The sequence below is a fragment of the Exophiala dermatitidis genome, assembly GCF_000230625.1.
Source record: "Exophiala dermatitidis NIH/UT8656 unplaced genomic scaffold supercont1.4, whole genome shotgun sequence".
Lineage (NCBI taxonomy): Eukaryota > Fungi > Ascomycota > Eurotiomycetes > Chaetothyriales > Herpotrichiellaceae > Exophiala > Exophiala dermatitidis.
This window is the reverse complement of record NW_008751649.1, coordinates 3,452,358-3,479,175: the sequence shown is the minus strand read 5'-3', so window position 1 is coordinate 3,479,175 and position 26,818 is coordinate 3,452,358. Positions and strand designations below refer to the sequence as shown.

At 53.1% G+C, this 26,818-nt stretch overlaps 10 protein-coding genes across 11 annotated transcripts; 5 read left to right on the top strand and 5 right to left on the bottom strand.

Annotated features, from left to right (window-relative positions):
• The first annotated feature begins 25 nt into the window (after window positions 1-25).
• Window positions 26-2,176, top strand: HMPREF1120_05546 (uracil phosphoribosyltransferase). The gene is made up of 3 exons (XM_009159727.1): window positions 26-613; window positions 680-1,210; window positions 1,274-2,176. The coding sequence occupies exons 1-3, from the start codon at window positions 450-452 to the stop codon at window positions 1,323-1,325; spliced, it is 747 nt and encodes a 248-aa protein (XP_009157975.1). The 5' UTR covers window positions 26-449; the 3' UTR covers window positions 1,326-2,176.
• HMPREF1120_05545 (D-3-phosphoglycerate dehydrogenase 2) lies at window positions 1,749-4,376 on the bottom strand. Its single transcript, XM_009159726.1, has 2 exons — window positions 3,695-4,376; window positions 1,749-3,522 (listed from the first exon to the last, which is right to left on the bottom strand). The coding sequence occupies exons 1-2, from the start codon at window positions 4,060-4,062 to the stop codon at window positions 2,412-2,414; spliced, it is 1,479 nt and encodes a 492-aa protein (XP_009157974.1). The 5' UTR covers window positions 4,063-4,376; the 3' UTR covers window positions 1,749-2,411.
• A 426-nt stretch (window positions 4,377-4,802) lies between these two features.
• Window positions 4,803-7,167, bottom strand: HMPREF1120_05544 (uncharacterized protein; the record flags this gene model as incomplete). The annotated part of the gene is made up of 2 exons (XM_009159725.1): window positions 4,803-6,733; window positions 7,137-7,167. 2 exons carry the CDS (start codon window positions 7,165-7,167, stop codon window positions 4,803-4,805), a joined length of 1,962 nt encoding a protein of 653 aa, XP_009157973.1.
• Window positions 7,168-8,677: 1,510 nt separating this feature from the next.
• HMPREF1120_05543 (50S ribosomal protein L19e) lies at window positions 8,678-9,446 on the bottom strand (the record flags this gene model as incomplete). The annotated part of the gene is made up of 4 exons (XM_009159724.1): window positions 8,678-8,836; window positions 8,887-9,037; window positions 9,112-9,381; window positions 9,442-9,446. 4 exons carry the CDS (start codon window positions 9,444-9,446, stop codon window positions 8,678-8,680), a joined length of 585 nt encoding a protein of 194 aa, XP_009157972.1.
• Window positions 9,447-10,266: 820 nt separating this feature from the next.
• Window positions 10,267-11,816, top strand: HMPREF1120_05542 (uncharacterized protein; the record flags this gene model as incomplete). Its single annotated transcript, XM_009159723.1, has 3 exons — window positions 10,267-10,431; window positions 10,488-11,061; window positions 11,149-11,816. The coding sequence occupies 3 exons, from the start codon at window positions 10,267-10,269 to the stop codon at window positions 11,814-11,816; spliced, it is 1,407 nt and encodes a 468-aa protein (XP_009157971.1).
• Window positions 11,817-12,416: 600 nt separating this feature from the next.
• HMPREF1120_05541 (uncharacterized protein) lies at window positions 12,417-16,559 on the bottom strand. Its single transcript, XM_009159722.1, has 5 exons — window positions 16,165-16,559; window positions 15,094-15,933; window positions 14,817-15,041; window positions 14,629-14,761; window positions 12,417-14,574 (listed from the first exon to the last, which is right to left on the bottom strand). Exons 2-5 carry the CDS (start codon window positions 15,353-15,355, stop codon window positions 13,311-13,313), a joined length of 1,884 nt encoding a protein of 627 aa, XP_009157970.1. The 5' UTR covers window positions 15,356-15,933; window positions 16,165-16,559; the 3' UTR covers window positions 12,417-13,310.
• HMPREF1120_05540 (uncharacterized protein) lies at window positions 16,513-22,326 on the top strand. The gene has a single exon (XM_009159721.1). It carries the CDS (start codon window positions 16,589-16,591, stop codon window positions 17,204-17,206), a length of 618 nt encoding a protein of 205 aa, XP_009157969.1. The 5' UTR covers window positions 16,513-16,588; the 3' UTR covers window positions 17,207-22,326.
• Window positions 22,327-22,729: 403 nt separating this feature from the next.
• HMPREF1120_05539 lies at window positions 22,730-25,098 on the bottom strand. 2 transcript variants are annotated; one of them, XM_009159720.1, is made up of 2 exons: window positions 22,903-25,098; window positions 22,730-22,850 (listed from the first exon to the last, which is right to left on the bottom strand). In XM_009159720.1, the coding sequence occupies exon 1, from the start codon at window positions 24,576-24,578 to the stop codon at window positions 22,983-22,985; it is 1,596 nt and encodes a 531-aa protein (XP_009157968.1). In that variant the 5' UTR covers window positions 24,579-25,098; the 3' UTR covers window positions 22,730-22,850; window positions 22,903-22,982. The 2 variants fall into 2 exon arrangements, with proteins under 2 accessions (XP_009157968.1, XP_009157967.1); XM_009159719.1 differs by having other exon boundaries at window positions 22,730-25,098.
• Window positions 25,099-25,351: 253 nt separating this feature from the next.
• On the top strand, window positions 25,352-25,832 carry HMPREF1120_05538 (uncharacterized protein; the record flags this gene model as incomplete). The annotated part of the gene is made up of 2 exons (XM_009159718.1): window positions 25,352-25,354; window positions 25,458-25,832. The coding sequence occupies 2 exons, from the start codon at window positions 25,352-25,354 to the stop codon at window positions 25,830-25,832; spliced, it is 378 nt and encodes a 125-aa protein (XP_009157966.1).
• A 120-nt stretch (window positions 25,833-25,952) lies between these two features.
• Window positions 25,953-26,528, top strand: HMPREF1120_05537 (uncharacterized protein; the record flags this gene model as incomplete). The annotated part of the gene is made up of 1 exon (XM_009159717.1): window positions 25,953-26,528. The coding sequence occupies one exon, from the start codon at window positions 25,953-25,955 to the stop codon at window positions 26,526-26,528; it is 576 nt and encodes a 191-aa protein (XP_009157965.1).
• Window positions 26,529-26,818: the final 290 nt, after the last annotated feature.

Sequence of the window (26,818 nt, the reverse complement as noted above, 5' to 3'; positions counted from 1 at the left end):
AAGACCTTTTTTGCTTAACCAGGACGTTCGCTCACCCGCCTAACTAACCGCGTCCGGTTAGGGGCTCTTTAGGCACTTCTCCAGCGCCATTAGGCGGTGGTTGCGATTAAGGGACTGCTTAAAAGCCTGCTTTAGCGCCTGCCATTTGGTGGGCAATGGTCAATTGGGTCGGGGCCATGGATGGGTCTTTATCTCTGCTCAAGTTCTTTTCGCAGTCCCCTCCTACTACTGCTAGTACTACATCGTGATACATCTTCCCTAGAGCTCTTTCGAAAGCAAGCTACACATACGCTACGAGCGAACACAGTCACTGCTGCTTTGCTATCTGCCGAACCATCTCATATCTCACCACTGCCAGGGTCAACGCTTGGACATTCCAAGAGCCCGTTCTAGAGGGCACGCGAGCACTTGAGCCTTTGTCTGCTCCTGGAGGACCATTTCCTCTCACCATGACATCGACTCCGCGAGAAGATGGGGTACAATCGCCCGCCGTGGGCGTCGGGCCAGCCTACCGGCCTGCGGAGGAGAAGCCCACGGCGACGGTTTCGAGAGATGTACCGCACGAGAACGTGCATGTTCTCCCTCAAACACCACAACTGATAGCCTTATTGACGTGGGTTTACAAGATCTCCAGAAAGCCATACAGTATGTCGATTAGCTAACATGTGTGGTCTCAAAGTATGATCCGCGACAAAGACACTCAACGAGCCGACTTCATCTTCTACTCGAACCGTATCATCCGGCTGCTTGTCGAAGAAGGCCTGAACCACCTCCCGGTGGTGGCACATACCGTGACGTCGCCAGTGGGCAAGGACTATGTGGGTGTGAAATTCGAGGGCAAGATCTGTGGCGTTTCCATCATGCGGGCGGGGGAATCTATGGAGGAAGGGTTGCGCGAATGCTGCCGGTCGGTGCGCATAGGCAAGATCTTGATCCAGCGCAACGAAGACACCAGCCTGCCCAAGCTGTTCTACGAGAAACTGCCTCCCGATATCAGCAATAGATGGGTCCTCCTACTCGATCCCATGCTTGCGACAGGTGGCAGCGCAATCATGGCCGTCGAGGTTCTAAAGAATCACGGCGTGCCCGAGGATCGAATCTTGTTCTTGAACTTGATCGCAAGCCCGGAAGGTATCAGGAACTTTGCGAAGAAGGTGCCAAAAGTGCGCGTCATTACGGCTTTTATCGACCAAGGGCTGAATGACCAGAAGTAAGTCCATGGAATCTTGCTCTGTTTGCTTTTGTGGTGGGGATAACAAGCTGACTCGTCTAGTTATATTGTCCCTGGTCTGGGCGATTTCGGCGATCGCTACTACACGCTTTAATTCCAATGGATTGACGAAACATTGAAGGCTACTGCTGGAGCGATAATTCCGACAATTATACCTGGATCGAAGATATGAGTGGCGCTTGAACCGGCTGCTCTTGAGCAAATGCCGCATAAGAACGAGCAGGAAATACTGCTATCTGATGGCCCCCGTCTACAGCTCACATTCGGCGTCCACCCAGTTCACACAAGACTCGACGCGGGGCCTAAACAGGGGTCGGCTTTCGGCACTGATTGTGAAAAACAGTCTTAAAACGGTGGCATACTACTGTGTTAGTAATGCCACTATTCCCATCGCCAACAATCACAGCACAATCATGGTTACGGACCTACCCAGGGAGAAAGCGACGAATGGGCAACAAGCCACCGTACATACGTTCGCGCGGAGCACATCAAATCCAAGCTGCGGGACTCGCATAGACCTAACACAACGAGTTTCGATTTCTGAACTGCAGTGGCTGTGTTGAATGCAACAAGTCCGGCTCTGTGTCTCTTTTTCAATGGACACCACTCTGCTCCAGAGTTGAGAAAATATACCTATCATGTCTTCAAGTTTGGCCTAGCGTAGCCTTGCCAGATCATAACATTGCCATACTCATAGCAATTGTACAATGCAGATGGCTGCTTTTCTCTTGTTTTCTTTTCTTCCCTGGCTCTCGATGCGATAAACCACCCATTCATCATGATTCACTTCCATTTTTTCGCCGTTTGTTTCCATTCTCTCTCCTAGTCCACGTTCCATATCCCTGTTCGCCTTGTCTATATGTAACACTTCAAATTTCAGGACTCCAACTCAAGGTCCTAGTATCCCAACACCGCACTCGCCAATCAGTAGCCCAATTCGCTACCTATCCATCCGCGGGTTTGTCTACCCGGGGCCGTGGTCGTTGGTTCAGCTCAAGCACGTTGCGTAGACGTCCCACGGTCAGTCGTTTTTCCCAGGCGGCTAACTGTTTTGCTTCTGGACGGCTTTTGTTGCTAGAGAATCTTCATCCCTTTAAACCAAGGCCTTGGGACTAAACCAGAAGCAAAGTGGCAACCTTTTCAACGCCGCGGTATCAGGCCGGGTTTGACTTCTTTGCAATCAATAAAGGATGCGGGTAATGATGCGCTCCTTGAGGGACTCGAGCTCGCGGTACAGCTGGGCAATTTCCTCCTCGCGGACATTGGAGATATCGGCCATGAGATAGGCGACGTCGCCGCGCGAGTCGGTCATCTGCTTGTCGACATTGTGGTCGCCGAGGATTTCGTTGACGCGTCTCAGCACACCAGGGACGTTCTGATGGATGAAGATGACCCGGGCATGGTTGGGTTCGTCCATGGTCAGACTGCGCAGGGTGACCTCGGGCATATTGACGGCGCCGACGGTGACGCCCTCGTTGACATAGCGCACCAGGGCCTCGGCGACCTCGACGCCAATGGCGGACTGGGCCTCCTCGGTGGAACCACCAATGTGAGGTGTGAGAATCAGGTTCTTCAAACTACGTAGGTCTTCGGCCCAGGAGTTCAAATCGTTGTTGAAGTAGTCGCCGTTACCGGCCGGTTCGGCAGGGTAGACGTCGAGGGCGGCGCCGGCGATCTTGCCCGAGCGCATGGCGTCGATCAAGGCGGGGATGTCGACAACGGACCCGCGCGACGCGTTGATCAGGTAACTGCCCTGTTTCATCGTCTCGAGCTGGTGCGTCGAAATCATGTTCATCGTCTCCGGCAGCTCGGGGACATGGCACGTCACAAAGTCTGCTGTGGCTAGCAGCTGGTCCAGCGTCGGGATCTGGCGAGCGTTGCCCATGCCCATCAGATTCACAATGTCATAGTAGATGACATCCATGCCCATCGACTCGGCCAACACCGACAGCTGAGATCCAATGTGTCCGTACCCGATGATGCCCAGCGTCTTGCCTCGCACCTCCCAGCACTTGGCCGACACTTTGTTCCATGTCCCGCGGTGCATTTCGTTGCTGCGGTCGCCCAGTTGCCGCGCCAGTGCGATGATCTCGCAGATGACCAGTTCCGCCACGCTGCGCGAGTTGGAGAATGGTGAGTTGAACACGCAGATGCCGTGCGACGCCGCGTACGCCAGGTCCACTTGGTTCGTGCCGATGCAGAAACATCCGATCACAATCAGGTTCTTGGCCGCCGCCAGCACTCGCGACGTCAACTTGGTCTTGCTACGGATGCCGATAACGTGGACGTCCCTGCGAAAGAGATACGGTTAGAAAGTGTATTGAAGGTTTGTGTGAGACCGAGGATGAGCAGCATTTCGCTTTATCATGAGAAATGCTCGTAAGCTACCGTAGAAGACAAGCGAAACACTCATCGTAGGAAACGTAAAACATCATGGTAGAAACCACAGGGGGGCATATTTACTTAATCTTCTCAATCAATTGATCCTCCGGCAAAGACGACTTCATAAACTCGACCTGGTATCCCTGCCGCTGTAGAATCTCTCTGCCGGTCTGGTTGACGTTCTCCAGCAACAATATCTTGATATCTTGTTCTCGGAACGGCTTCAACGGCTTGGGGACGGCGCCGGTCGTGGTGCGTCGCAGGTTAGGCGAGGTGCCCTCGACGCCCATGGACATTTTGCGGTGGTGGAAAGTATCGTGGGGTGAGGTGGACATGGAGAGGCTGCGCGAGACTTCGCGGCGAAGAGAGTTCGAGGTGGCATTGCTGTCGCCATTGGGGTTTGATCTCTGAGGGATCGTGATGTTTCCGGTGGGCGTGGAGGCAGGCATGGTGTCGACAAGTCTTTAGTAGAAGTGGTTGGAGGTGGACAGACGGTTGTGTTGGAGTGATAAACACTAGGGATTGTGTATAAGACAAGCCTTGTGTTTCAAGCACTATAAGGACTTCAAGCTCTGTAGGGCTGTGATTCAGTCCTCAATGATTGCAACAGGAGAACGGAGAACGGTTTTCAGTAAGACAGCACATTGAAACTTTGAAGCAGATTGATGAGTCTCCGGTGCACGGCGCATCGATGACTCGGACTCGCGGGGCTCTGATGAGAGTGGATTCTGCGGCCCTATACAACGTATTGGCGATGCCCGAATCGGACATTCAATTAATTTTTTTCCCGCGAGTGATTTCTGCACGTTATTTTATTGCGTGTTGCAGGTGGTGACGTGACTCAGCCTCGTCCACTCTTTTACAGCGTCGCGATTGGCTACCAGTGGTGTCTGCATTCAAGGCGTACACTGGCAGTAAATTACATGTATGACATTCAAGGTTGTTTATCAGGAACCTACCTAGGTGGTACCACTGCATAGCTGTGATACCTCAAGATACTCGGCAGTACTAGGTATTTCAGCTCTAGAAGAAACGGAAAGGCAACTAAGGCAGACACTGTATTTCCTCGTTGCCTTTCTTGCCGTCTTCATCTTCTACCCCATTGGCAGTGCTCTGCATTGACAGATCTGTGCTGCAACTACTAGTAGTATTGTAAGTCGCAATTTGAAGTGCTGGGCTGCGGGCGCATCTAGATCTCCATGTGATGATCTCCCGAATCCTTGTCTTGTTCCTCTTTGCGCCGCCGCCGTTGTTCCATTTTCTCATATTCCTCAGGAGGCACCCCGTCTCGATTAAGCCAACAGAGGATCCTCCAGATCCCCACGAATAACTCTTTCCGTTGCTGGATGTCGAAAAGATCGTACCATCGACTTCGGCTCAAATACAGGATATGCTCCTGCTTGGTCGCCTCATCTGCGGTGTCCTTGGATCGTGTTTCGCTGCGTTGTTCCTGTGTCTTGCCACTCTCCAGCCAAGCCAGATAGTTGTCGTGCACACTCAGCCTTAATATGCACACGTGGTGGTTGACCGCCGAAAGCATGTAGATGTCGTCCCAGCCACTTCCACCTTTCTGAGGGTCCTGGATGCCGATTCTCTTATAGATGATCTTTTCGTCCCAGGTCGGGCCGTTAGGCCTGATCTTGGTCCATTCCTGATACCATTTTCGTCGGATTGGTTGCGTGTACACCACCCTTTTTCCGTCCCTGTATTCGGCCTTGTTGTTGGAAGATGAGGAAGAAATGCCATTCTCGCCACTTTTCTTTTTCTTCTTGGGCCGCTCAAGGCTTGCGGACGAGACCGGCTGAGACTGAGACATCAGGTCTTCCGGTTTGAGATTGTTCAAGTCGGCCGAGGCAGCCGCTTCCGACTTTATTCGTTCTTCTTCTTCCTTTCTCCTTTTTTCCATCTGCAGCTCTCTCTCTTGCGGACTCCAAGTCGGGTCGTCATCCTCAAACACCTCATGCGGTAGATGCCCCCATTTGGGCTCGCCGCCACCCCAGCGAGCCTTGACCGCCCACCACTGGTGCTCACCCGGTTCTTTCGACAGCTCTCTCCCTTCACGCGCCCGCTGTTGTGCAAGCATCAACATACCTGCAACCTCCCTGAACAGGTCATACTTCTCGCCTACAAAGTCGCTGGTCGGACCGAGCAGACCGTCCCTCGACTTGAATCTGACCTCGTTCCTGCTATGGACTGCTATTAGTGGTCCTTCGACCATTCTTGCTCTGGCCAGCTTCACCTCGCCCGGTATTCTGGCGATGCAGAAGCTATAGTAGGTAGAAGGTAGATTGATGTTCCGGATTCGGAGCCTCTCCTTCGGGCTGACTTCGTAGTCTCGGCAGTTGAACTTGTGGCTGGCCATCTTTAACAGGTTTCTGACAGCCGCCACCCTTGTTCCAGGGTTCATTTGTTCGCCGTTTCCGAATCGATGGCCCTTGTATACTTGCTTCATCTTGGGTCGCGTGGGCAGCGCCACCGCGTCCACATTTGGGATTCCGGCAGACTCTGGGGTAATTGCACTGTTTCCATTGACTGAGGCATTCTGTGACGGTTGTGCTGAAGCTTGAACTTCCATCCGTTCGTGCCTATTGGGTTGCTCGGCCGGTTGCCGAGACTGTGGAAGAGGGGGTTTCGAGCCCCCATGTTCGGCTTCATTTGCCTCGACCTCGTAATAGTGGTCCTTGCTGTCATCCCAGTACCGACTCATATCTTCCAAGCTCGCGAAGAAGTTCCTCGAATATGCTATACGGGGCTTCTTCCTGCCTTCTAGTGGAGGCATTCGAAGAATTTCCCGATATGCGTCTTCATTGTCCACCTCTAGTTCTGCTAGCATAGCATTCAAATCGGCGTCATACAGAAATGGTGGAGACTCGAAGTGCCTATCAGGGACGAGTTCTGCCGGAGGGACGTCCTTGTCAAGATTGATATTGAGCTGGGCAAGATGAGAGTCTTGCAGGTCGGTAGGTCTGCGGATTGACACCAGGTCCCTACACAGGGACGTGATGTGTTCATGGCTCAACGGCTCATTACTCCGCGATGGATTATGGTCGGGGAATTCGAGAGGTATGGGTCTTGCCGGAGGATTCCGCTCCTGGTCACTAATAGAGACTCCTCCCGGTGCTGTGACAGGTTAGACTGGGTTGACTTTGTATAAAAGGCCAAAAGGATTATTGTGAGGGTTGTCCGGCGTATGTGAAAGCGGTAGGGAAGTTGCATTGCGTCTCACCGGCCGACTGGCAGTAAATACTTGAGTGAGGGACCACCCCAAGAGCATCTCATCAGGAATAGAGCATGAGGAGCTGACTTGAAGCATTCGGTTTGCAAAATGACTGGAATGGTTGTAGAGACCGGTGGTCGGCAGACATAGGCTCAGCCCGCTGGCGATATGGACATTTCCCCGTATCCCAGCGTAGTAATGGTATATGCTCAGTTGCCCTCCGGCAGGGGGGAGGTCTCATTGATGTAGCAACGACATGGCACACAACTGGTGCTGCGACAAGAAGAAAATAAAGGCAGTACTTACCAACCGCACCCCAAAGGTTCCCAGAAAACATGACAGCCGGAGATCCTAAAATCCTGGAACAGAATCGTTGACATGCGTATCTCCACCGCGCGAGTGACGAACGGGTGTGTCAGGCGTTGGTTGTTGACTGCAGTGTCGCACACAAGATCTCTTCAGCCTTGCCCCTGCCACAGCAATGCTGATGCCGATGCAGCTATTATTGAATTCGAGGTCTCTACCGGGCCAGCATCCCCACCGCTGCGTCGGTACCGGTTCCCAATGGAACTGGTTTCAGGCGCGTGAACACCCTCAGCAACACTGGAACAAAGTAGGACCGCACGAAGAAATAATTTGGCTTTGAATGCACAGTGTAGTTTCCAAGTCCCGCATAGACACTCTCAGTTGACAGCATGCCAAGTCAGTATGGGACTTGACAAAGCATGAAGATCTGTGCTACGAGGCTACCGCAAAACAGTGCTTAGGTATGTGAATGCACTGCAGGTGATTCTGCCGTGTCAGAGAGCGTATGGATTTGCAGACAAAGAACCACCACTGCCGGTGTCACACCGCAGTCCGGCAGGCGACAAGGGAAAGGTGGGAATCTCTGGGCTATAGCACCAGGCGCGTGTCAGGCTGGCTGCAAGTCTTCCACCGGGGGGCGTCAGGGGAATGCAGTGCCTATCATGCACCTTGTGGCGGCGGCGGCGTCAAGAACTTGAACGGCACATGCAGGATGGTGGGACGAAGTCGAGCAGCAGTCTCGGGATTTGCGGCGGGTTGAGGTCGAGGGACATGCAACACCACCCACCGGCGTGTGCTGGGCAGGAATTTAGCCGCAGAATCGATGAGCGGAGTCAGGACTGCTACTTTTGACGTTCACGTTGAGCTGTGCATTATACCGCCCTAGACTACTATACTAGTATTCCAGTAGTAGTAGAGGGTCGGAAATTGGTCAGAGGGTTCAAGTTGATTGGGATTCATTATCCGCCAACAGAATCTTCCTAGGTACGAATGCACATCGGCTGCGGCACGCGGACACACACCGGGCACACAAAACACACGACTTGCTGCAGGGCTACAAGGGCATCACTGGATCATCACTCTCTACCATCAATGGCCGGTCCCAGTCTTCCTGGATCCAAGCCAGCACATCATTCCTTTTTGTGGTGGTCGACTGCATCCGCACAAGGTTCAGTTTGCTTACAATTGCCACAGTACGTAACTTGAAGGTCACGATCGCCCAGGACAATAGAGCACATGGAGGGCCAAGCGCACAATCAGCTCGAGATCGATCGCAGTCTCGAGCCAGACACATGGGCAGCGTGCATTCGAGTTTCCATTGTTTTATCATTGCGCCTAATGCAACTGCAACTGCAACCTCCTCGGGACGAGGTCTCTGCACACCATCAAGGTCGAACCCATCGTCGCCCTGTTTGCAGCAACATGCCCCAACGGTGAACGTAATCGTGGGAGGGACTGTCGTCGAGGTCGTCCTCAGACGTGCCTGTCGACTACGCTCCTGTCGTAAAACCACTTGAAGAACACAGGAATGTTGGACGTGTCTACTCCTGCTTAGGCTCCTCCTCTCCAGCCAGAGCTTGTCTCTTGCTCTGGATACGCTCTTGTCGGCGCTCACGGGCGGCCTTGGTCTTCGCACGTTTGGCATCCATTTCTTCCTTGAGGATGCGCTCACGCTGCTTCTCGGCCTTGGCTCGGTGAATCTGGGGCTGTTAGTCCGGGCACTGAACACAGAGGTGTACAGCAAACATACGTGTTCAACCAAAGCACGCTTGTGCTTGAAGGTGTTACCCTTGCTCAGTTGGTAGAGCTCGTGGTACAGGTGCTTGTCAATCTTTCCAGCAGCTCGGTACTTGACCAAGAGGCGGCGGAGGACACGGAGACGTCTCATCCATAGAACTTGGCTGTAGAAGCATCCATCAGCATTATGCCCCCCACAACCGCCATCAAATTTCTGATCGTGGGAGATGTATCGTACCTAGGCATTCTGGCGTCCTTTGTACCCTTTCTCTTACCGAAGCCTCGGTGTCGGCCAATTCTTCTCGCAGCGTTCAACTCTCTGGCACGGGATCTGGAGTGCATGGCGACCGGCTTGCGGATAATAAGTCCATCGCTGACCAGCTTTCGGATGGTCTGACGGGAGTTGGCATTGGAGATTTCGTTGACCTCGTTGGGATCGAGCCAGATCTTGCGCTTGCCACAGCCGATGACGGACGCCGCGAGGCGCTTCTGGGTACGGAGGTTCGTCCTAATGTTGAATCAATCAGTTTCGTTTCGATCAAGACATTTCGGCTTCAAACGGCAAAACGTCATGGACTTCTGCCGCCATCACATCGAGTGCAGTTGTTGAGAATCGGAGCTGGTTGCGAGCGTGTATGCGTGCCACGGACTGACTTACATCTTGCTGCGATGACTGGATGAGTCGAGGGCTTGTCGTTGATGAAGTTCAAACCTCGAAGGAGTTCGATTGAGGGGAGTACGACTCTCAAACTGGCGAGTAAATCAAAATCCTACAGAGTGCGCTGAGCTAGCCTTGGCATGTTGGCGCTAGTCCCGTTGCGGCGTCGCCATCTCCTATACTAAAAGTGCGACTAAAACTTGAGGTCCGCGTACCGCAACTTGAACCTCACCTCTACAATTATCTGTATCCTGAGCCTGGGGCGACACCACATCACTTTTTGAACAGTTTACAACTGCCTCAGCTTGGCACCAGGTCGATCAGCCACAAAGGCACTTCACGACCGTTTAAGGGAGCTTGGTTCCTTTTGACATGGTTACTGTGCATTACACTGAAGATCTATTGCACCCAGATGCTGCACTTTTCAACCCGCGTTGCTACAAGCACCTTATGCTTTGGACTGAACCCGAATCCATGTCATGATCATCGTATTCCGATACTAACCACACAGTTGCCTATTTTCAAGCTTTCGACCGCATCGCTGAAAACCTTGTACTCCTAACTATGACTGTAAACCGCTTTCCGAAGGTATAAGTATCTGCCATCTCTGCCTCTCTCCAACCCCAACTTGAAAGCACAGGTCTCAAAACTTCGAGCTACTTCATCGCTTCATATCCTTCTCAATCCGCACCAACCGCGATCATCCAAATGCTACCTATCTACGCCTGAGCAGAGATGTCTAGAGACAGCACCTCCTGGGATTGTCTCCCTCCCGAGATTCGAAACGAGATCATTGGTCTCCTGCCAGTTCTCGGCGGGAGGTGCAGCCAACTTGCGCCTGTTTCCCGAGAATGGCAATCGGTTATCGAGCCGGTCAACTTTGCCGAGATCAGCCTGACGGTACCGCGCCTCGCTAACCCGAACTCTCAAACTATCATGTCCCGACGGAAAGCCAGATTCGCTATATCTGGTTTCGCGTGGAACTGAAGCAGTACGATTGCAGCCAATGCGCTAACACTGACCCCGACCGTTGGGGCTTGGACAATATCGACAACCAATTCATCGCGGATGCATTTGAAAGCTTATTCACGACACTCAGCACATGGGAGCCTCGCGGTGACTTGGTCCTCGACATCAGTGTTTACTCGCCCAGTGATAACCAGCACTGGTTCAAGCACCTCACCTTCTGCTCAGACACCGATCTAGGCGAGTTCTCGTCTCCTTGTGGTCACGAACAAGCAAGGGCCCTGATAGATGATCCGGCTCATGGCTGGGTTGCTGGGCAGCAGGTCCTTGCTCCTAAGAAGTTTGCCATCGAACAGACATTCGACGAGATCATGGGTGAGGGGCCTTTCGACAACGAGGAACCCGAGATGCAGTGGTGGCGGCGTCTCCCCTTCGTACCAGTCGTCGGGATTGTGCTGCTCCGCCAGCAGACACGTCGACGATGGAAGCCGGTTGCTCTTGCCAACATGCTCTCACGGTTTCCTAACATGAAGGAGCTTTGTTACGAACCATGGATGGAGTGGGGTGAGATTTCCTGGCAAACCGATCAACGCAAGTGCTTGCTTGACCCCTTTCAATTCAGTCGATGCAGTCGCTGACCAACCAGGATAGGCACCCAGACGCTGATCGAATCTTTTCCCAGGACAAAATTGTGCAAGCTGACGATATTCTGGAACTTCAACGAGACATATCCAGGAATATATTCCGAGGGGCTCGCTACCAGGGAGCCGAGCCCGGCCGTGAGCCGGGAACTTGCTTGCGCCAGCATGCGACTCACAACGCTGTCCGCCTCTTTCATGGCCGATGCCAGACACTTCTTCGCAGCGCGTCAAGATTCATGGGCGTGGGATAAGCTCACTTCTCTGGCGCTGACTTCGAGGGTCCTCACTGACGATGCGGACACCTCGGAAATCAACAACATGCTTCAAGACGCCGCTATGGCGGCACTCAAGATGCCCAGACTTGACACGATGGAGCTGTGGAACGGCAGACGGGGTGTGGCGATGCTCTTTCGCTACGAGAGGGCTCGAGATGGGCAGTCGGCCACCATCACGGTACGGGGGACGTGGGAGCTTGCTCTCGGGATTGCGACCACCCAAGCTTGGAATGTGGTCGCTCACCGGCATTGCCATGGCAAGGTCGTTGTACAAACCTCTTCAATCGATCCAGATGTGATCCGATGCCACGGCGATGCGATCCAGCAGCTGGGACTTTTGACTGAGGTCGCCAGGCCTGTGTCGGTGCGGCAAATCCTCACCGAACATGAGTTTCGGACGTGAGATTATCGCCGTCACCACCAGCACCACCACCATCGTCGTCGTCATCGTGGTCGTTATTTTGCAGAGGATTGGTGCAATGGTTGAGTTTTGCTTTCAATCTGCAATAACAGTAGAAGCATTGCAGTTGCGCATGCCATAATAGCCAGTAGCGTCTCCAGGGACTGGTAGGTAGTAGTACTATTTCTTATACCTAATCCAGTCCCTCTCCGGGTCCATGTAGGTCTATCCCCCCTATATGTCGGGAGCCCTCCCTATTTCTACTTCCGCTATACCTCGTCCTCTCACCCGTCGCCTCCCCTACTAGTGTCCCTGCCTCCTCCCCTAGAAGCACGCCGTGGTATTACTCTAGACGTGTCCGTTGCTATCAGGAAGGCCGCCCGTCAATCATTGCCTGAGCACCTAGGTCAGATAAGTGCTATACCCTCCTTAGCATCACTTACAGGTACGGTTGAGAAGTTGGCCAAGACGTCCTCGGCAACACCAACAACCAACACACTGGACTGTCTACTGATTCGGACAGCACATACAGGTACAACGTACACACGATATTTACCGCGTGATTCGATGCTGCTGCTTGCAACTGCACGGCATGGATGTGACCGAATAGGACATGACATTGGGACATGGGGACCTACCTTTATGGCTCCGCTGTTCATGTTCCATCGTGTCGTTTTGTCTCGAAAAGCCGTCGGTAGCCTACAAGGATCAGAACATCTTTCCTTTGATCAAGCTGAGGGCAGATCTGAACACCGACAGCCCGAAATCGAGGTCGAAGAACTCGAACTCGAAAAGGTTCATGAATGATTACAAATAGACTTTTATTGTATTTGACATGTCATCGCGAGATTGCCTCAGGAGGATGCGAGAGCCACCTCTTTCTCTAGACGGCTCCTTGTTGGCTAATGTACTGGCCCTGCAAGCCAGCCCCTTCATTCCGAACACAACGCACTACAGGAGGCGAGGTTCGGAGCAAAGGGATCAAGGCAGTCCAGCTTGAGCGCAGTGTCGCTGCAGAACTCGATCGGCCCGCCTTGCAGTGAAGCCAGGAACACATCTAGAAAAGCGCCGTGGCATTCGTATCCTTCAAGTCTCAATCATGATCCATCCAGACGTATATCATTCCCTCATACACAGAAAAAGACAAACCAGCAAGCAGCACATCTAAACCAACCACTGGCCAGTCGAAGAAAGGCCATGAGCGGAAAGGCAGTCGTCACATCTCGCCATCTGCAAGACAATAAAAGAAAATCGTGTCGTAAGTCGTTAAAATTTCGAGGCAGCAATAAACGCATGCTTATTGAGTTCGTTAGTCTTTGATCTCTTTTTGGCTGTAGCCGTTCGTAATATCGTAATCGCTTTTCGGATCTGTCGTGACTTCGCGTCATCTCGGAATCAGAGCTTATCATTCGTTCTGCAAGCCATTTATCCAGTTGTCATGCCCGGGCATACGCGTCCGCGAACCGACCCTGTCCCAAAAGAGACAAGTAACGGCAATCAGCGCTGTCCGCCGGATTTGATCGCTTGCATATGTGGAGGTGGATTGAGAGGCATTCCAAATGTCTCTTGTCGTCCCATCTTACGTCGCTTGGAGTCATAACCGTCATAATCTCGACTGCTTGGTCGATCTTGATCGTCGTCCTCTCGTCCGCGTTTGGCAGATGACATGGCCCCCGCATGGCCTCCGCTGGAATATGTCGAATTGCCATACCCATCGGCAGAGCCTCCTTGTGGGGTTCGAGCACGACCCATGATGTTATAAACATTGCTCGACGGAGGTGCCCGGTTCGGCGGAGTATGATAATCCGGCGTCCACTGTGGTTGACCGGAAGGCATGGTTCGTGGCGTGGCGTGACCAGATCCAGCTTGATGGGTCGGAGAACCGGACATTTGTTCAGGAGACAAGTGAGAATGGTCACCTGGTGCGCCGTATGCATAATGTCCACGGTTTGCATTGTAGGCGGAGGCGTTTGCATTCATGTAACCGCCGTCCGTATGATCGCCCTCATGTTGAGAGCTATGATTTTGGCCAGGGTACGTGTCAGTTTTGTGGTCGTGGCCGTCCCCGCCGCCGCTACCGCTCCCCGGTGCTATGGGAGGCCCCATATCACTCTTCCCGTACCCAACGGCTTGCATGTGCTGGCCGTATCGACTCCCATCGGGGTGCTGTGCATAACCAGTTTGAGAACTCGGCGTGGTACTGTAATAATGCTTCGAGTTGTCGTAACTCGACTGCGACTGATAAGGATGCATTCCTTGTCCGGCAGTACCTGGCGGAGTGGTGGCAGGCGTTGTCGGCATGGACCTTGCGTTGATCCCACCGGTGTCGATAGACAAAGGTTGCGTGCCGGCCGGCCCATTTGCCAAGCCCTGGTTGTTCCAGTCGTATGAACTGCCTTGGTTGGTCATACCCATGACACTGGAAGCACTCGTGGGAGGCGTAGGAAAAGTGTGAGCCCTGTCGATGCCGGGGCGTTGCGTATTGGCGTGTTGCGCGACCGAGTGAGGCGTCGGAGGAGCTTGGCCACTGCCAGACATTGTACTATGAAGTGGGAGGGATGGTGTCTGTGAAGGCTGCGAAGACCGTGGCGCATCAATGCTGTCCATACGACGGCGCTCGGTTGCTTGCACAACTGCATTTGTTCTAGGCGCGTTCTCCGGGTTATACAACAGGCCACCAATGTTGTGCACGAACAAAGGATATAGAAGATCGGTAATCTTCTCCTTATTTGCGAATTCCAGCGCACGCTCAAAAGGGATCCTGTACCGCAATCAGCAATGCGACCTTGAAGCATGGAGCAAGTTGGCGACATACCAAACACCTTTGAGATGCATTGGACCGATCTTGACGACGTGTCGCGTCTTCTCTGATTTCAGTATGCCATCACGGCGACCACGAGTCATGCCAGCAACATTTAGGAGCTTTGTCCCGTTGATGAAGTGGTTATCTAGAGCCCACGTAAATATCTGTCCAGGTCAAAGATTGTCGAGTATGGAGCCTACCTTCACGACGAGCCACGCAGACTCCCTTCGCTTCGACTTGAAAGCAAAGACTTCCTTCATCCTCCCACAGTGTCGCTGTCACCCTAGGCTTCATTCCAGGTGGAGCAATCTGGCCAGTCGTGTCGAATGGAATTGGCGGGGCCGGGGGGTATCCCTGAGCAGGAGCAGGCAAACTAGAGGTTTGTGGCACGTAAGTCTGTTGAGGGCTAGGCCCTGGCATCATGGCTGTGGGATAGTCAGCAAATGAGTACAATGGTCGATGATGGATCGTGCTCACCTGGAAGGGACGGCATCTGCGACTGCACCTGCTGCGATACATGGCCAGCAGCAGACTGCGGCGATGTCACTCCATTGGCATAGCCATAATTGCCATACGCCTGTGGAGGGCCGTAATGCGTCGACGCAGGGGGAATAATCGGAGGCTGCTGATATTGCTGGTAGTGACCCAAAGGAGCAGTGCCTGCGGGATGTGAATATGACGGCCCGGAAGACATGTGCGAGGCAGAATGCATGTCCATATACGATTGAGTTTGGTTCATTTTGGTTTGGGCCTGTGGCAAGCGGACAGCTTAACCACTTTTCTTCTTCGCAAGGCTTGATACAAAGAAAGGACACAAGGGCCACCCTCTGAGAGCCTGACGGTGCGCTTCAATTATATCTCTTACTCCAGGACGAGACCCAAGCCTGATGAGACCAATGGCAGACGTATACGGATCGACACCAAATTTATCCCTCCTCTTAATCGAAGTGCGGACGGTAGTCGAACAGATGAGATCAAGTGGGCGTTCCACCGCCGGTGATCGGTCTTCCACAACGCAGAGTTTGAATTCGGGAAACAGCCGCGTCGACTGTTAAAATACAACGATCAAACTCTGATGCCTGTCAACCGTAGCCTTATCGTTCCGTCCGGCCTTTTACAAGCCAGTCAGACGTCGAGCCAGGTATTCCGCCTTTCAATGAAGAAACAGCGTCGCAGGCAGACTGTACAGCTGTACAGACTCGTAGAGGCACCAAGAGTCGCCCTTTTGTCAGAACTGGCGACGGCCCTCAATGGTCAACCTCTATTGAGCGTGCCGCGGGGAAGAAGCCACACAGGAAATCGTCGGTCGGTCACCAACTGCACAATCGAGAGAGACGTTAGCTAACGTTAGCTATGCTTCCAGACAGAGGCAGCTTGATATGCAGGAACATCACGCATTCCATTCTGTGAGACCCGTAGAGCGGCGGGTTGCAAGATATGGAGACCATGGGCGTGGTCTGCCACTTTCTCTGCGGCGTCTCGCCCTGAGTGTTCTCGCAAATGTCCCGCGCAGACATCGGGTGCTGAACTCTGGGTTCTTTCACGTACCGAACAGCTGGAAAGGCTCTTCAATCGACATGAACTCAACAGCGGGAGGACGCGCTATTAGGCCATGACTGACTGGTGACCACAGGACAAGGCGACTATGGATGCACAAAAAGTGTCAATGGAGATCTGGAGGCCAGAGGCAAGTAGTGAGGTTCAGTTTGAAGCAGGATGCAGGAATGCAAGAAGGACGACGGTGCGCAACCTAGCCGAGCGGGAGGAGGGAGGGTGTGCAGGTCGCTGCATTAGAGCAAAAAGGCAGAAGCGGAAGTGGTGCAGCAGAAAAAAGCCAGCGGGCCAGCAGCAGCCAGCAGAGCGCAGAGAGGACCACTCACTGGCACTGCAGGGATTCATCCACCGATTCATCCACCGCAGGCATTGGCACTGGCACCGCAGTCCACCATGACCACTGCCGCTAACCACCTGGATGCTAACCACTGGGATGCTAACCACTGGCCTGCACCGCAGCCACGTCCACAACCAGGACCACGCCCACAACCACCCACGGCCACCGCCGACACCACCAACACCACGATTACTACAACTAGCTACAACTACTAGCCAACAGCTAACCACCCAACCGCTGCTTCTTCTCATCCTCCTCCTGCTGCTCACTACCAGGTACGAAAAACCTACAACCCTTGACGCCCTCGCCCTCGCCCTTCAAGTTCAGCACAATCGCCTCCATGCGGCACGCCATCTACCACCCTACACGCTATGCTGGCATTGCTGGACCATCTGCTGGCCACCCACCGCCCACTGCCCACCGCCCCTCGCTCATTGGAACCCGGGCTCGCTCTTCCTAGACTTGTCCTTCCATATCATGCTCCACCGACCACTGCCGGCCGCCCATGGCGCGCCTCTGTCCACCAGCCCACGCTCCTACGATCCCAGCATGCCGCAAGTTGCGAGTCAGAGATCCACGAGAGGCCCAACAAAGACCCACGGCGGCCGGATACTGACTGCCAATCACAGCCGGGGAGGGCTGGGTGCCTTTTCGCACAACACCACGCACCAGAACGCCTCACTGCACGGCTACTGTTGAACCTGCTCATCAATAAAATACACAGTACCTCGCTACCCTTGCTCTTGCAGGGATGCTGGTTGAACCAACGGACCTCCAGCTCCCTGCCACCGGCATGATGATTGTCGATTCCAGAGGCGGATCGGCCAGTAGATACACCTGAACAATAATGTTCCCATCAAACTCTTACAATCTCCAGCTACGAGGCTAGCGAACCCTTCGTATCTTCTCTGCGGGCACTGTCTCACACCAACGATATTCACCAACGGAAAAATGGAATAATAGAAGGAGCCAACAGTGTGATAGTTCGGAACCTTCAACTCCGGCATGGGTCCTAATCGTGACAATTCGGCCTTGGTCGGCGGACGGCGGGGGTTCTCTACTTAGGGCTGCATGTTCTGCGTGACTTTCACCGTTACGGGAAAGGTTCATCCGCTCAGTCTTGAGGGCCTCTATTACGATTCTTACTGCAGCGGTACAATTGTACTGTTGTTGAAGGGGTGCTGTAAGCCGTGGACGCAACCGGGGAACATACTGTGGCGTCGGCAGGGCACTTCCACCTTGCTGTCCTGTCCCCAATCCCTGCCGTTTTCTCTTCGCTTTGGCGAATTCAGCCTGCAAATAATGACTTTGGGGGTATAGCGCAACGCGTCCAAAGCAGAGAGGAGAACGGACACAAGGACGTCAACCGCGCCGGATGACAATCGGACACACAGACCTCGAGTTTACCGACGCAAATCCACTTCCCCCAGCCTTCGAAAATCCCAGTCAGCATCGGCCCACCATTGGCATGGCGGCCATTGGGTTAGGTTCTACAGTAGGAGCAAAAGCCACAAAGAACAAGCCAACTGGGCCAGACAAACGAAGAACACCACATCCATCAAAACCCCCGTACCGCTCAGTACCGCTCTATCAGTTAGGCCGCTCGGAGACTCATTCACCCTCTATCACGATCAGCCTCCACAGGCCCCAATCCTTCCACAGGCCGCGCTTCCTCCCTTCGCCCACCATCCAACAAGCCTAGGAGACTAGGGAAGCCCTGAGCCCTGACAAAGGTCCACGGTGTTGAAAGGCCCTGTTTGCTCAGGCGTTCCTCCGGCTCACGATTACCTTCCTTCGCAGTATCCCTCGCATTATTATTGCAACTCCAATCTACCAAGGTGTGACATGTTGTTCCGTGGTCATGTCACCAGAAAGAGGTCCCTGGTAGCGCTTTCTCCTCTCAAGGTAACTCAGTCCGTGGGCTTTCAAATCTTCAAGCTTCGGATCGCAGTTCGGCCGGCCCTGGCCCAAAGGCTTGTGCCACACCGCCGGAAGATTCCCAGCTTGCGCTTGGGCCAATATTGATATCGTTTAGTCAACGCGTGCCTACTCAGGACAGGAGCTCATGAAGGCAGGGGAACAGTGTTGGGGTCGCAGTGAACAAGGGCAGTCCTTGCTGCTGGGCCGTGTTCCAATCCTCCTGCTGTCATACATGGTACTGACTTCTTGCTGGTTGTTCGCTTGCATTACAAGCCGTTCATAGTGTTTCTGCCTCAGCGGCAACAAAATATGGGTATTACACGCCGCTCGGTTAGAACAGCTACCGGGCCATGACTTCCTGAAGAAAACCCAGTGTGCTTCAACCGAACGCGGTAGCAAGGCATGGCGGTAATCCAACCAATATTCCAGCACCCGGGACGAATTACGTGCATTGCAAAATGCCCCTTAGACACCTTGACTGCAGGGAGATAGATCCACAAAACCTCGAATTGGTGGTATACAATGCAGGATTGTTTTATCCCCTGTACCGATCAGTCCTGGCCCTCCAGACTCTGTTACAGATATTCTCCGGCCGCACAGACAATGTCAGGTTGATTCAGAGGCACAGCTATGGCCATGGCAGCATCAACTGTCAACTCGTGGCTGGCTAGGGCAAAAGGACATGGCATTGGGCAAAGTTTCAGATCCAAGCCCAGGGCCGCCTATTGTGCATCATGAGCAGCCAGCCGCCAGCCATAAGGGCGAGCGTGCTAACATTCGCATGTGTGATGTTTTCTCGCGCGTAAGGAACAAGACAACGAACAACAACAACAAGCTGTTTGGCGATGCCCGTGGCCGTTGCAGCTGGCTCTCGAAACTCAACTGCTACTACGAAACAGCTTGCAGAACCCGTCCAACTGGGAACAATACAGACAGGACGTAACAGTCGCCGAAGTTGTATCGTTCCCAGCATGAGGTCGTCCGACTACGCTGGAGGGAGTATGGCCACGGAACTCGGGCGATGACTGAGGACGATGAGAGGGAGTAACGAAACGTACTTGTCCAGATGTAATCCCGCCGGTTGACAGTCACTACGCTCTGGAAGAAGGACCAACAGGCAACATGAGTTCTCTGTCAGAGATACGAGAATGTGGATCAAATGTAGTTGTCCGCTCCCTACCTTATGCACTATGCTCGACATCTTCCAACGATCTCCACGGCGACGTGCCCACTAGCATACCAGTATGCAGAATGCAGGGCATTGCCGTGGCTGCAGTGCATCCGCCTGGATTAAGGTCGCATTGCATGTCGAAGCCAAATGATGCACATGGAGACGCGAGATCAAGGGGTTTGCTCAGGCCACAGTCCTACAACATCACAGTACGATACATGACGAACGACCACGCTTGTACCGACACATACCGTGCTGGAGTGGGCAGAGACGCCGATGGAGGCCACGTCCCCACCCCGTCTCTGTCCTCCCGCGTCTATTGCTCGTTGACGGCGGGAGCCAGTGCTCACCCGATGACAGGCAGTCTTGCCCTGTACATGGGCAGCGCGACAGTCTCGTGTAACAAAATACTGGGACCGACCTCGGAATCAGGCAGGTCGCCTATATTTTGGCATGGGCTGCACTGGCTTGTCGTGGCTGAAGGTTGTCATTCGGAGCGACGAAACGCCCCGACGTGGCCAGGTTGAAGGAAGAGAAGTGTTTTGAGAGCTTCCACATTTCTTCGCCACGTTCTCGAGGAGAGTGATTTTGGCCAGACCTGGAGCTCGTGGGGAGTTGTCCGGCTATGCTCACTTCAACCAATCGCCTGTTCTGATCCTTTTTGATCCATCCTAGGCTACACGTTCTCTCCTTTTGTCCAAGGGCGAGAATAGTATGGATTGCTGGAGAGGAGAAGTTCACCTCGTACAAATCCTCCCTCCCTAGCCCTGCCGCCGCCTATCCACCAGAGTGCTGTGTTGTCACCGCATGATTTGTGGAGGAGATCCCGATGACCCACACCCTGGTTGGACTCGCCCAGCCAAAGTTTGAATTCTCCAATCATCCAGCACAAAAGACGGGAGGCGGCGTTACACGGATCGCTAGATCAGCGGGCTTGTCACCGTCTCTTCAACCTGGAACCCTCAAACCGTCGTCGTGTAGTTGGCCACCATCATCATCATGTTCATCATCATCCATTATTCTTTACCGGTCTTTCAGGCGCCGGCTCGTTATCTTTTTCCATGGTGGCCGGTTCTGAGAAGTTGGCCCGCCTGTTCCAGTTTCCTGTCCTGCATAGCCATCTGAACGGAACGTTACGCATGACATCTCTTAACGATTGTTGCCAATATGGTGTGGGTTTGGACGAACCTTCTGTGAGATACAATGTTTTGTGTTTTGTGGCTGGTCGATCCGTTGGTAAATCTGCGATGTCCAGCCTTCCCGCCACCGGGGTCGACAGCGCATCCTCCGATCCCTGTTCTCTGCACGACCACGATCTTGCATTCAGTGATCGTCGTCGCAGCACTTGCGCCGTGAAATTATTCTGGCTTTTCTCCTAGCCGACCTCTGTTCCTCGCTGCCTCTGCGGTGTCACCGAGCTGTTTCTCGCTTAATTCGAAGGATAACAAACGCCAGCCTCTAGCATGTGCAATGCTGGATTGCATTTTGACTCTTAACTCCGCGACGTTCGACAAGGAGCCACAGAGCACAAGGGAGATTCTGGCGCCCTGTTTCGAACTTTATCTTTGGTACAGTGACATCGTGTCTAATTGGGTATTGTTTGATTCGGGGGTGTCGGTGAGTCCTTCGGGAAGAACTTCCCCCTTCCTGTGCTGTGTATGTCACTGTTGCATACGAACCCCGGAAAAAGATGGCAAATCCGAAAATTCTGGCAGGCCAACAATAGGATGAAGGCGCTGTTGATCGTCTCCAGGAAAAGCCACCACGGCTCTCTTGCTGGCCGGCCGGGGTCAATCAACTAGGTCGGTACGTTCACAAGGCACAGTGTGCTATACTTCAATATCCGGACCGGACTTTCCTCCTGTCAATCATGTCTACTTTGGCGGTCTAGTCGCCCCCGTTTTGTGGCAATGATGTCCCCTGTCCATGGCTGTTCGGCTGGATCGTCGTCTCATTCTTTGTCACTGAAACAGTCTCCCTTGATCGACCTTTTGATTCATCTCCAAAGCAGTTCTCGAGTATGGATCAGCACTACAGCAGATGTGTCTCGGTCATCCAGAAATGCATGGACCTATTCCTAAGCGAGAACGATGTCGACCAGTCATGAAAGGTAAAGCATGCTGTGGCTCTTCGAAGAGATAACACTTCATTGCGTGATGGATGGTTCGCCTACCCTCGCCTCGATGAAACACAGGCTGCAGTGGGAAGACTGTTGTTCTATCTCTACTCGAGGATTGCTTCCAGTTTTGGACGTTTTCAAAGCAACGTACATTTGGAATGCTCTCGCCTATTCTCGCGGCCCGGGTATCTACTGATATGGCGCTCGCCAATTGTTATGAGTGCATCCATTCAAGGCTGCCCAGCAGCCGAGATATAGTTCGTTACGCTGTTCCAGAAGACTGTTATCTTGTGCATGGACCGCTAGTCCTGGGCCACGGACGCACTCCTTTACAATGAATAACTTAAGGGGATACGCAAGAACAGTGGCGCGACGGGAACAAGAGCCTGCAATTTTAAAAACATCGATTAGTTGTTCAGTATTAAACCGAATTGACTGACATCCAAACTCATTCTCAAAACTCCCATCTCAAGGCTTGCTTGCAGTCGGCAATTTTCCAAGTTGGTAACCCCACATTGCAATGTCATGTTCTTATTGAGGAGAACCTCTCTAGGTGGCTGGATAAGGTTGGTACATGTAGTAGTCAAGCAATTGAATTCGAATTCCACAAACGCCGAAATGCTGATTGTACTGTAGTTGAGTTGGATTTAATTGTTCTAGAACTGCCATGATCTCCGTCTTTATCCTCATGTTTTCTCATGTTCGTAGTAACACCGGCATCAAGACTCGCCGTTTCTTCAGTCATTCTTCAAGCTTAGGTACCTAGGTAGTTTTATATCGGGCAAAACAACCACCAAACATCCATTTGAAGGGGTGACCAGATAGTAAGCCGTTGCGGCTGGACAGCACATGCCTTTGGAAACGTCTGATCTGGCGAAAAGGAGGAGAGAGTAAGCTTGGGTCGATGCGTCGCTCTAAGCAGCTCTTGTTCTTCCATATCAAGTTCTTGATGGTGGTCTGGCATTCTCGTGTTCGTGTTCGTCTTCATCTGCGTCTTCATCTGCGTCTTCATCTGCGTCTTCATCTGCGTCTTCATATTCGTCTTCGTTTTCTTCGTCTCTATTCTCCATACTGTAACACCTCTCACCAGACACTTCTGCTCTGTTGGACAAGACCACTTCGCTCATCAAAATCTGCGTCTGCTTATCAATATTCTCTCATCATCTTGATTCTCAACATACATACATACAAGCGACACGCCAATGCCACAAGAAAAGCAGCCGCAGCCTCCCCACTCCGTGACACCAACCGATAAGTCTCAACGTTCAATGTTCAATATCATCCCAACTCCTTCCCTGCACAGCATTCAACTCCTCCATGGTCATGACCTTGCCAGTAGTGAAGTAACCGGCGTGGATTTTAGCATCGATCTCGACCCTCGAGTCGGCGGGGATCATCTCGTCGGGAATAGGGACACGCTCAAGGATAGGAATGCCCTGGTCGACGATGGCGTCATGCTTCATGTTGGACATGCTGAGCATGCGGTCGATCTTTGTGATGCCGAGCCAATGCAGGATATCGGGCATCAGGGCCTGGAAGCGCATATCCTTGACGCCGGCAATGTTCTCAGTGCGCTTGAAGTATTCGCTGGCGCGGTCGACGCCCCGCTTGCGAGCATTGTAGACCAAATACTTAGTGACTTCGCCGAGAGCCCGACCTTCCTTGCGGAAATAGATGACGACGCCGGAGCCGCCCTTTTGAGCTTCTTTGACGGCCTCTTCAATACCAAAAATCAAGTACGGGCGACACGTGCAGATATCGGACCCGAACACGTCGCTGCCATTACATTCGTCGTGGACACGTAGCGCCAGCGATGCGTTTGGGTCGGACATCTTGGCCGGGTCGCCGAAGCAGTAGACCGTCAAGCCGCCGATAGGAGGCAGAAACACTTTGATGTCCGGCCTGGTCACGAGCTCCGGGTACGAACCGCCCGTGTGTTCGAAGAGAGCGCGTCGTAGAGCACTTTCGTCGATGCCAAACCGCTCGGCCACACCGGGAAGGTACCATACCGGCTCGACGGCGAATTTGGTCACGTTCAGCTCGCCCGTTTCGTTGAGGCAGATCTTGCCGTCTGGCACCAGCCGGCCGGATTTGACGCTCTGCTCCAGCTCCGGTATCTTCATGTGTGCTTTGGTCACGGCGATGGTGGGCCGGATGTCAATGTCCTGCGTCTGGATGTAGTCTTTGTACAGCCATGGTGCGAGATGGCCGAACGGGTCCATAGCCACGATCTTCTTCCGGTCGCCCCAGGCTGGGAACGGGCCGATCAGAGCCGCTGGCTCTGTGTTGGTGAAGTCAGGTTTGTGTTCCAGATTGAGATGCTGGCTTGCCACCGCCAGCGCGTGGTAGATTGAATATGAGCCTCCATGGGCACCGATCGCGTTGCGTCGTCGGATCGTGTGGTGATGTCTGCTCACAACGACGGGCCCGCGCTTCAATGGGTCCGCTTCGCCCCATTCCATGGGGATGGGGTCGATTCCTGACTGGCCTGGATAGGTGGTGAGAATGATGCGTGACGTGATGGATGGTCTCCGTGCAGTTGGGGAAGGTGGTGCTTTGGGCGCTGGGATCGCTGCATCTGGAAGAGGTGAGGTAGTGCCGTTCACAGACTTTGTTAGCTGGTCTGGGTCTATGCTAGGCGAGTCTTTGACGCCGTCCCGTGGTTGAGAGTGAGATGGGCGGTGGGGATGGTGGCCGCCACGCAACGAATTGACCGTGTTGGTCACGTCCATTCTGCTTTGTAGAGATTCCACATTGGCTGCCAACTGAGCTTGGTCGGCTTGCAGCTTCTTCACCGTTGCCAGGATCTCGGACAGGATGAGGTCAGAGTTGGCCCCGCCGGAAGGCTGAGGGGCAGACATGATGGGAGAAGGTAGACAGTAAGACAACAATGGCTTGCAGGACGCCCTTGGGAGGCTGTACAGGAGTTCGGATGAGATGCCTGGAGCGATGAAGACAGCAAGGGCAGCTCAACAGCACTCGTAACAGGAAATGATAACGGAATTGGGCAGAGAAGCTGAGCAATGGCCCGAGGTAAACAAAGACCCCGACTGCCTGGGGTCGTACAAAGGACAAGAGCCAAGATGGACGAAGGAAGGGTACTCGGAACTGCGAGCAGGGTAGCACCCGAGCGAGCTCGATCGACAGAATATATATTCAAGGCTGAGATTAGGATGGAGACAGCTCCGGGCTGTAGTGAAGTACTTACGAGATAGGCATCAGGAGGTGGTATACTCCTACTGCTAGCAGCGTAGTATAGCAAGGGGGGTGGGTGGTAGGTGGGTGGTAGGTGTACTGTACGTCTTATCAGCGGGGATCTGCGATAAGAGATTGGGCACGTGATAGCTATGTATCTTTATCTCCACGTGACTGCGCTTTGTGGAGGCTCCGGCGTGGAGTGCAAATCGCGACCACGACGTTCCAGTTCACTTTAAATAAGTTTAGATGACCAGGTCCAGCTGTGGTATATCGCCATCACAGCTCCTGACTCAAAGAACTTACGAACCCTACTTTGAGCAGTACTGACAAGCACTGACGAACAATTTCGCTGATTTTCGAACGTCTCACACTTCCCAGAACCTGAAAATCACTCATCGTTACAAACCAGTCTTCAACAACCCGACAGTCAAACAAAATGGTATGTAATGCGCTGTTGTCTCCCTGTCTCGTTATCCCCTCACCTCTTTGTTTCCAGACACTCTTCATTTCTGAATCTGTGGCTGACGAGAGATCGCGTCCAGGGTAAACGCAAGAAGTCGTCCAACAAGCCCCAGGGCCCCAAGAAACGCGAACCCCTCGCCACCACATTTACCTGTCTCTTCTGCAATCACGAGAAATCCATCACGGTCAAGATGGACAAGAAAGCCGGTGTCGGCAACTTGCACTGCAGAGTCTGTGGACAACGCTTTCAAACCGGCATCAACTACCTCTCCGCCCACGTCGACGTATACTCAGACTGGATTGATGCGTGTGAAAACGTCGCTCAGGAAGCCGCTGCCCGGGAAGCTGAGGACCAGCAGTTCAGCAGTTATGCTACGGAGAGACATGGAGGGGTTGCCACTGCGGGAGGCGGGGATGACGAAGAAGAAGCAGACGCCGATTATGATGGTTATTGAATGAACTTTTTTTCCTTCTTCTCTCAGGAGTTTACGGGTGGATTGAGCCCATTACGGTATGAATGGTATGGAAATGACATGGCAAGCCTTGTCACGAGCCTCGAGATGAAATGAAAACACATGATCTGTGGAACACGCTTCCTCAACAGCTCCACATACGGGCGTCTGGTGAGGGCACGCTTTCAGAAGCCTGGTGCAAGCGAACAACCATCTGGTTCGAGCTCGAGATGGCTAAAAAATGTACAACATGGAATGGGCTGGCTATGTACAATACTCACGATGGGATGGGCCAAGGATGTCGTCAGACAGGCGGCTCAGGCGAAAGCGAAAATTGATCTGCAAACGATGTCCATGCAGAGCAGCAATGAAGGAAGACTTCACCCTCTACTTGCATGTCTGCGCGTGACCTTACAATCACTTGATTGTGTTCCCTCTATTACGGCTTGCTTGACACACCTCACGCGCCAGCTCAACCAGGCCAGAACGAAACCAAAAAGCAACATTCATTCTTATCAGCGTGCTTGCTACGTCCATGTCCACGTGAACGGCCGTCAAATGGCAACCAAGGGCACCAGAGGTGCCGAAAAGCCATGGGTTTCCGGAGACAGTGGTCCGTCCAAGGGAATGGACTTCAGGAGACGCAAACACATGATGGCCACATGGACAAGGGGAAGAACGGCCAGCGGAGTGAGGTAGGGACTCACTCATTTGATCGGCTGATGCCTCACGAGGGACACTCATTACCAGGATCCTGGCGGTCTGTGAAGTGCCATCCTTATTGTATAGCTGCGAGAACAGGAAGGCGTGCCAGGCCGTTGATGGCTGAGCTTCAGACAGGAGTTGAGAAACCAAAATGGCGACAAGTCGCAAAGATTATTTTCTTCGTGGACTGGCCGATAAACCATACAGTCAGTACTCTGGGTATTCAGCTGGTTTCAAGTTGTACCGATTCAAGTTGTACCGATTCAAGTTGTACCGATTCAAGT

What these genes read in the sequence shown, in the direction of transcription:
- HMPREF1120_05546 (XM_009159727.1), top strand. Translation starts at nt 450, where the DNA reads ATGACATCGACTCCGCGAGAAGATGGGGTACAATCGCCCGCCGTGGGC. An exon ending in CAACTGATAGCCTTATTGAC is followed by an intron (nt 614 to 679) that starts GTGGGTTTACAA and finishes GTGGTCTCAAAG; the next exon opens with TATGATCCGCGACAAAGACA. An exon ending in CAAGGGCTGAATGACCAGAA is followed by an intron (nt 1,211 to 1,273) that starts GTAAGTCCATGG and finishes TGACTCGTCTAG; the next exon opens with TTATATTGTCCCTGGTCTGG.
- HMPREF1120_05545 (XM_009159726.1), bottom strand. Translation starts at nt 4,062, where the DNA reads ATGCCTGCCTCCACGCCCACCGGAAACATCACGATCCCTCAGAGATCA. An exon ending in CAATTGATTGAGAAGATTAA is followed by an intron (nt 3,523 to 3,694) that starts GTAAATATGCCC and finishes TCTCTTTCGCAG; the next exon opens with GGACGTCCACGTTATCGGCA.
- HMPREF1120_05541 (XM_009159722.1), bottom strand. Translation starts at nt 15,355, where the DNA reads ATGAACCAAACTCAATCGTATATGGACATGCATTCTGCCTCGCACATG. An exon ending in CTGCGTGGCTCGTCGTGAAG is followed by an intron (nt 14,762 to 14,816) that starts GTAGGCTCCATA and finishes CGTGGGCTCTAG; the next exon opens with ATAACCACTTCATCAACGGG. An exon ending in ATGCATCTCAAAGGTGTTTG is followed by an intron (nt 14,575 to 14,628) that starts GTATGTCGCCAA and finishes ATTGCGGTACAG; the next exon opens with GATCCCTTTTGAGCGTGCGC.
- HMPREF1120_05540 (XM_009159721.1), top strand. Translation starts at nt 16,589, where the DNA reads ATGCTAACCACTGGGATGCTAACCACTGGCCTGCACCGCAGCCACGTC.
- HMPREF1120_05539 (XM_009159719.1), bottom strand. Translation starts at nt 24,578, where the DNA reads ATGTCTGCCCCTCAGCCTTCCGGCGGGGCCAACTCTGACCTCATCCTG.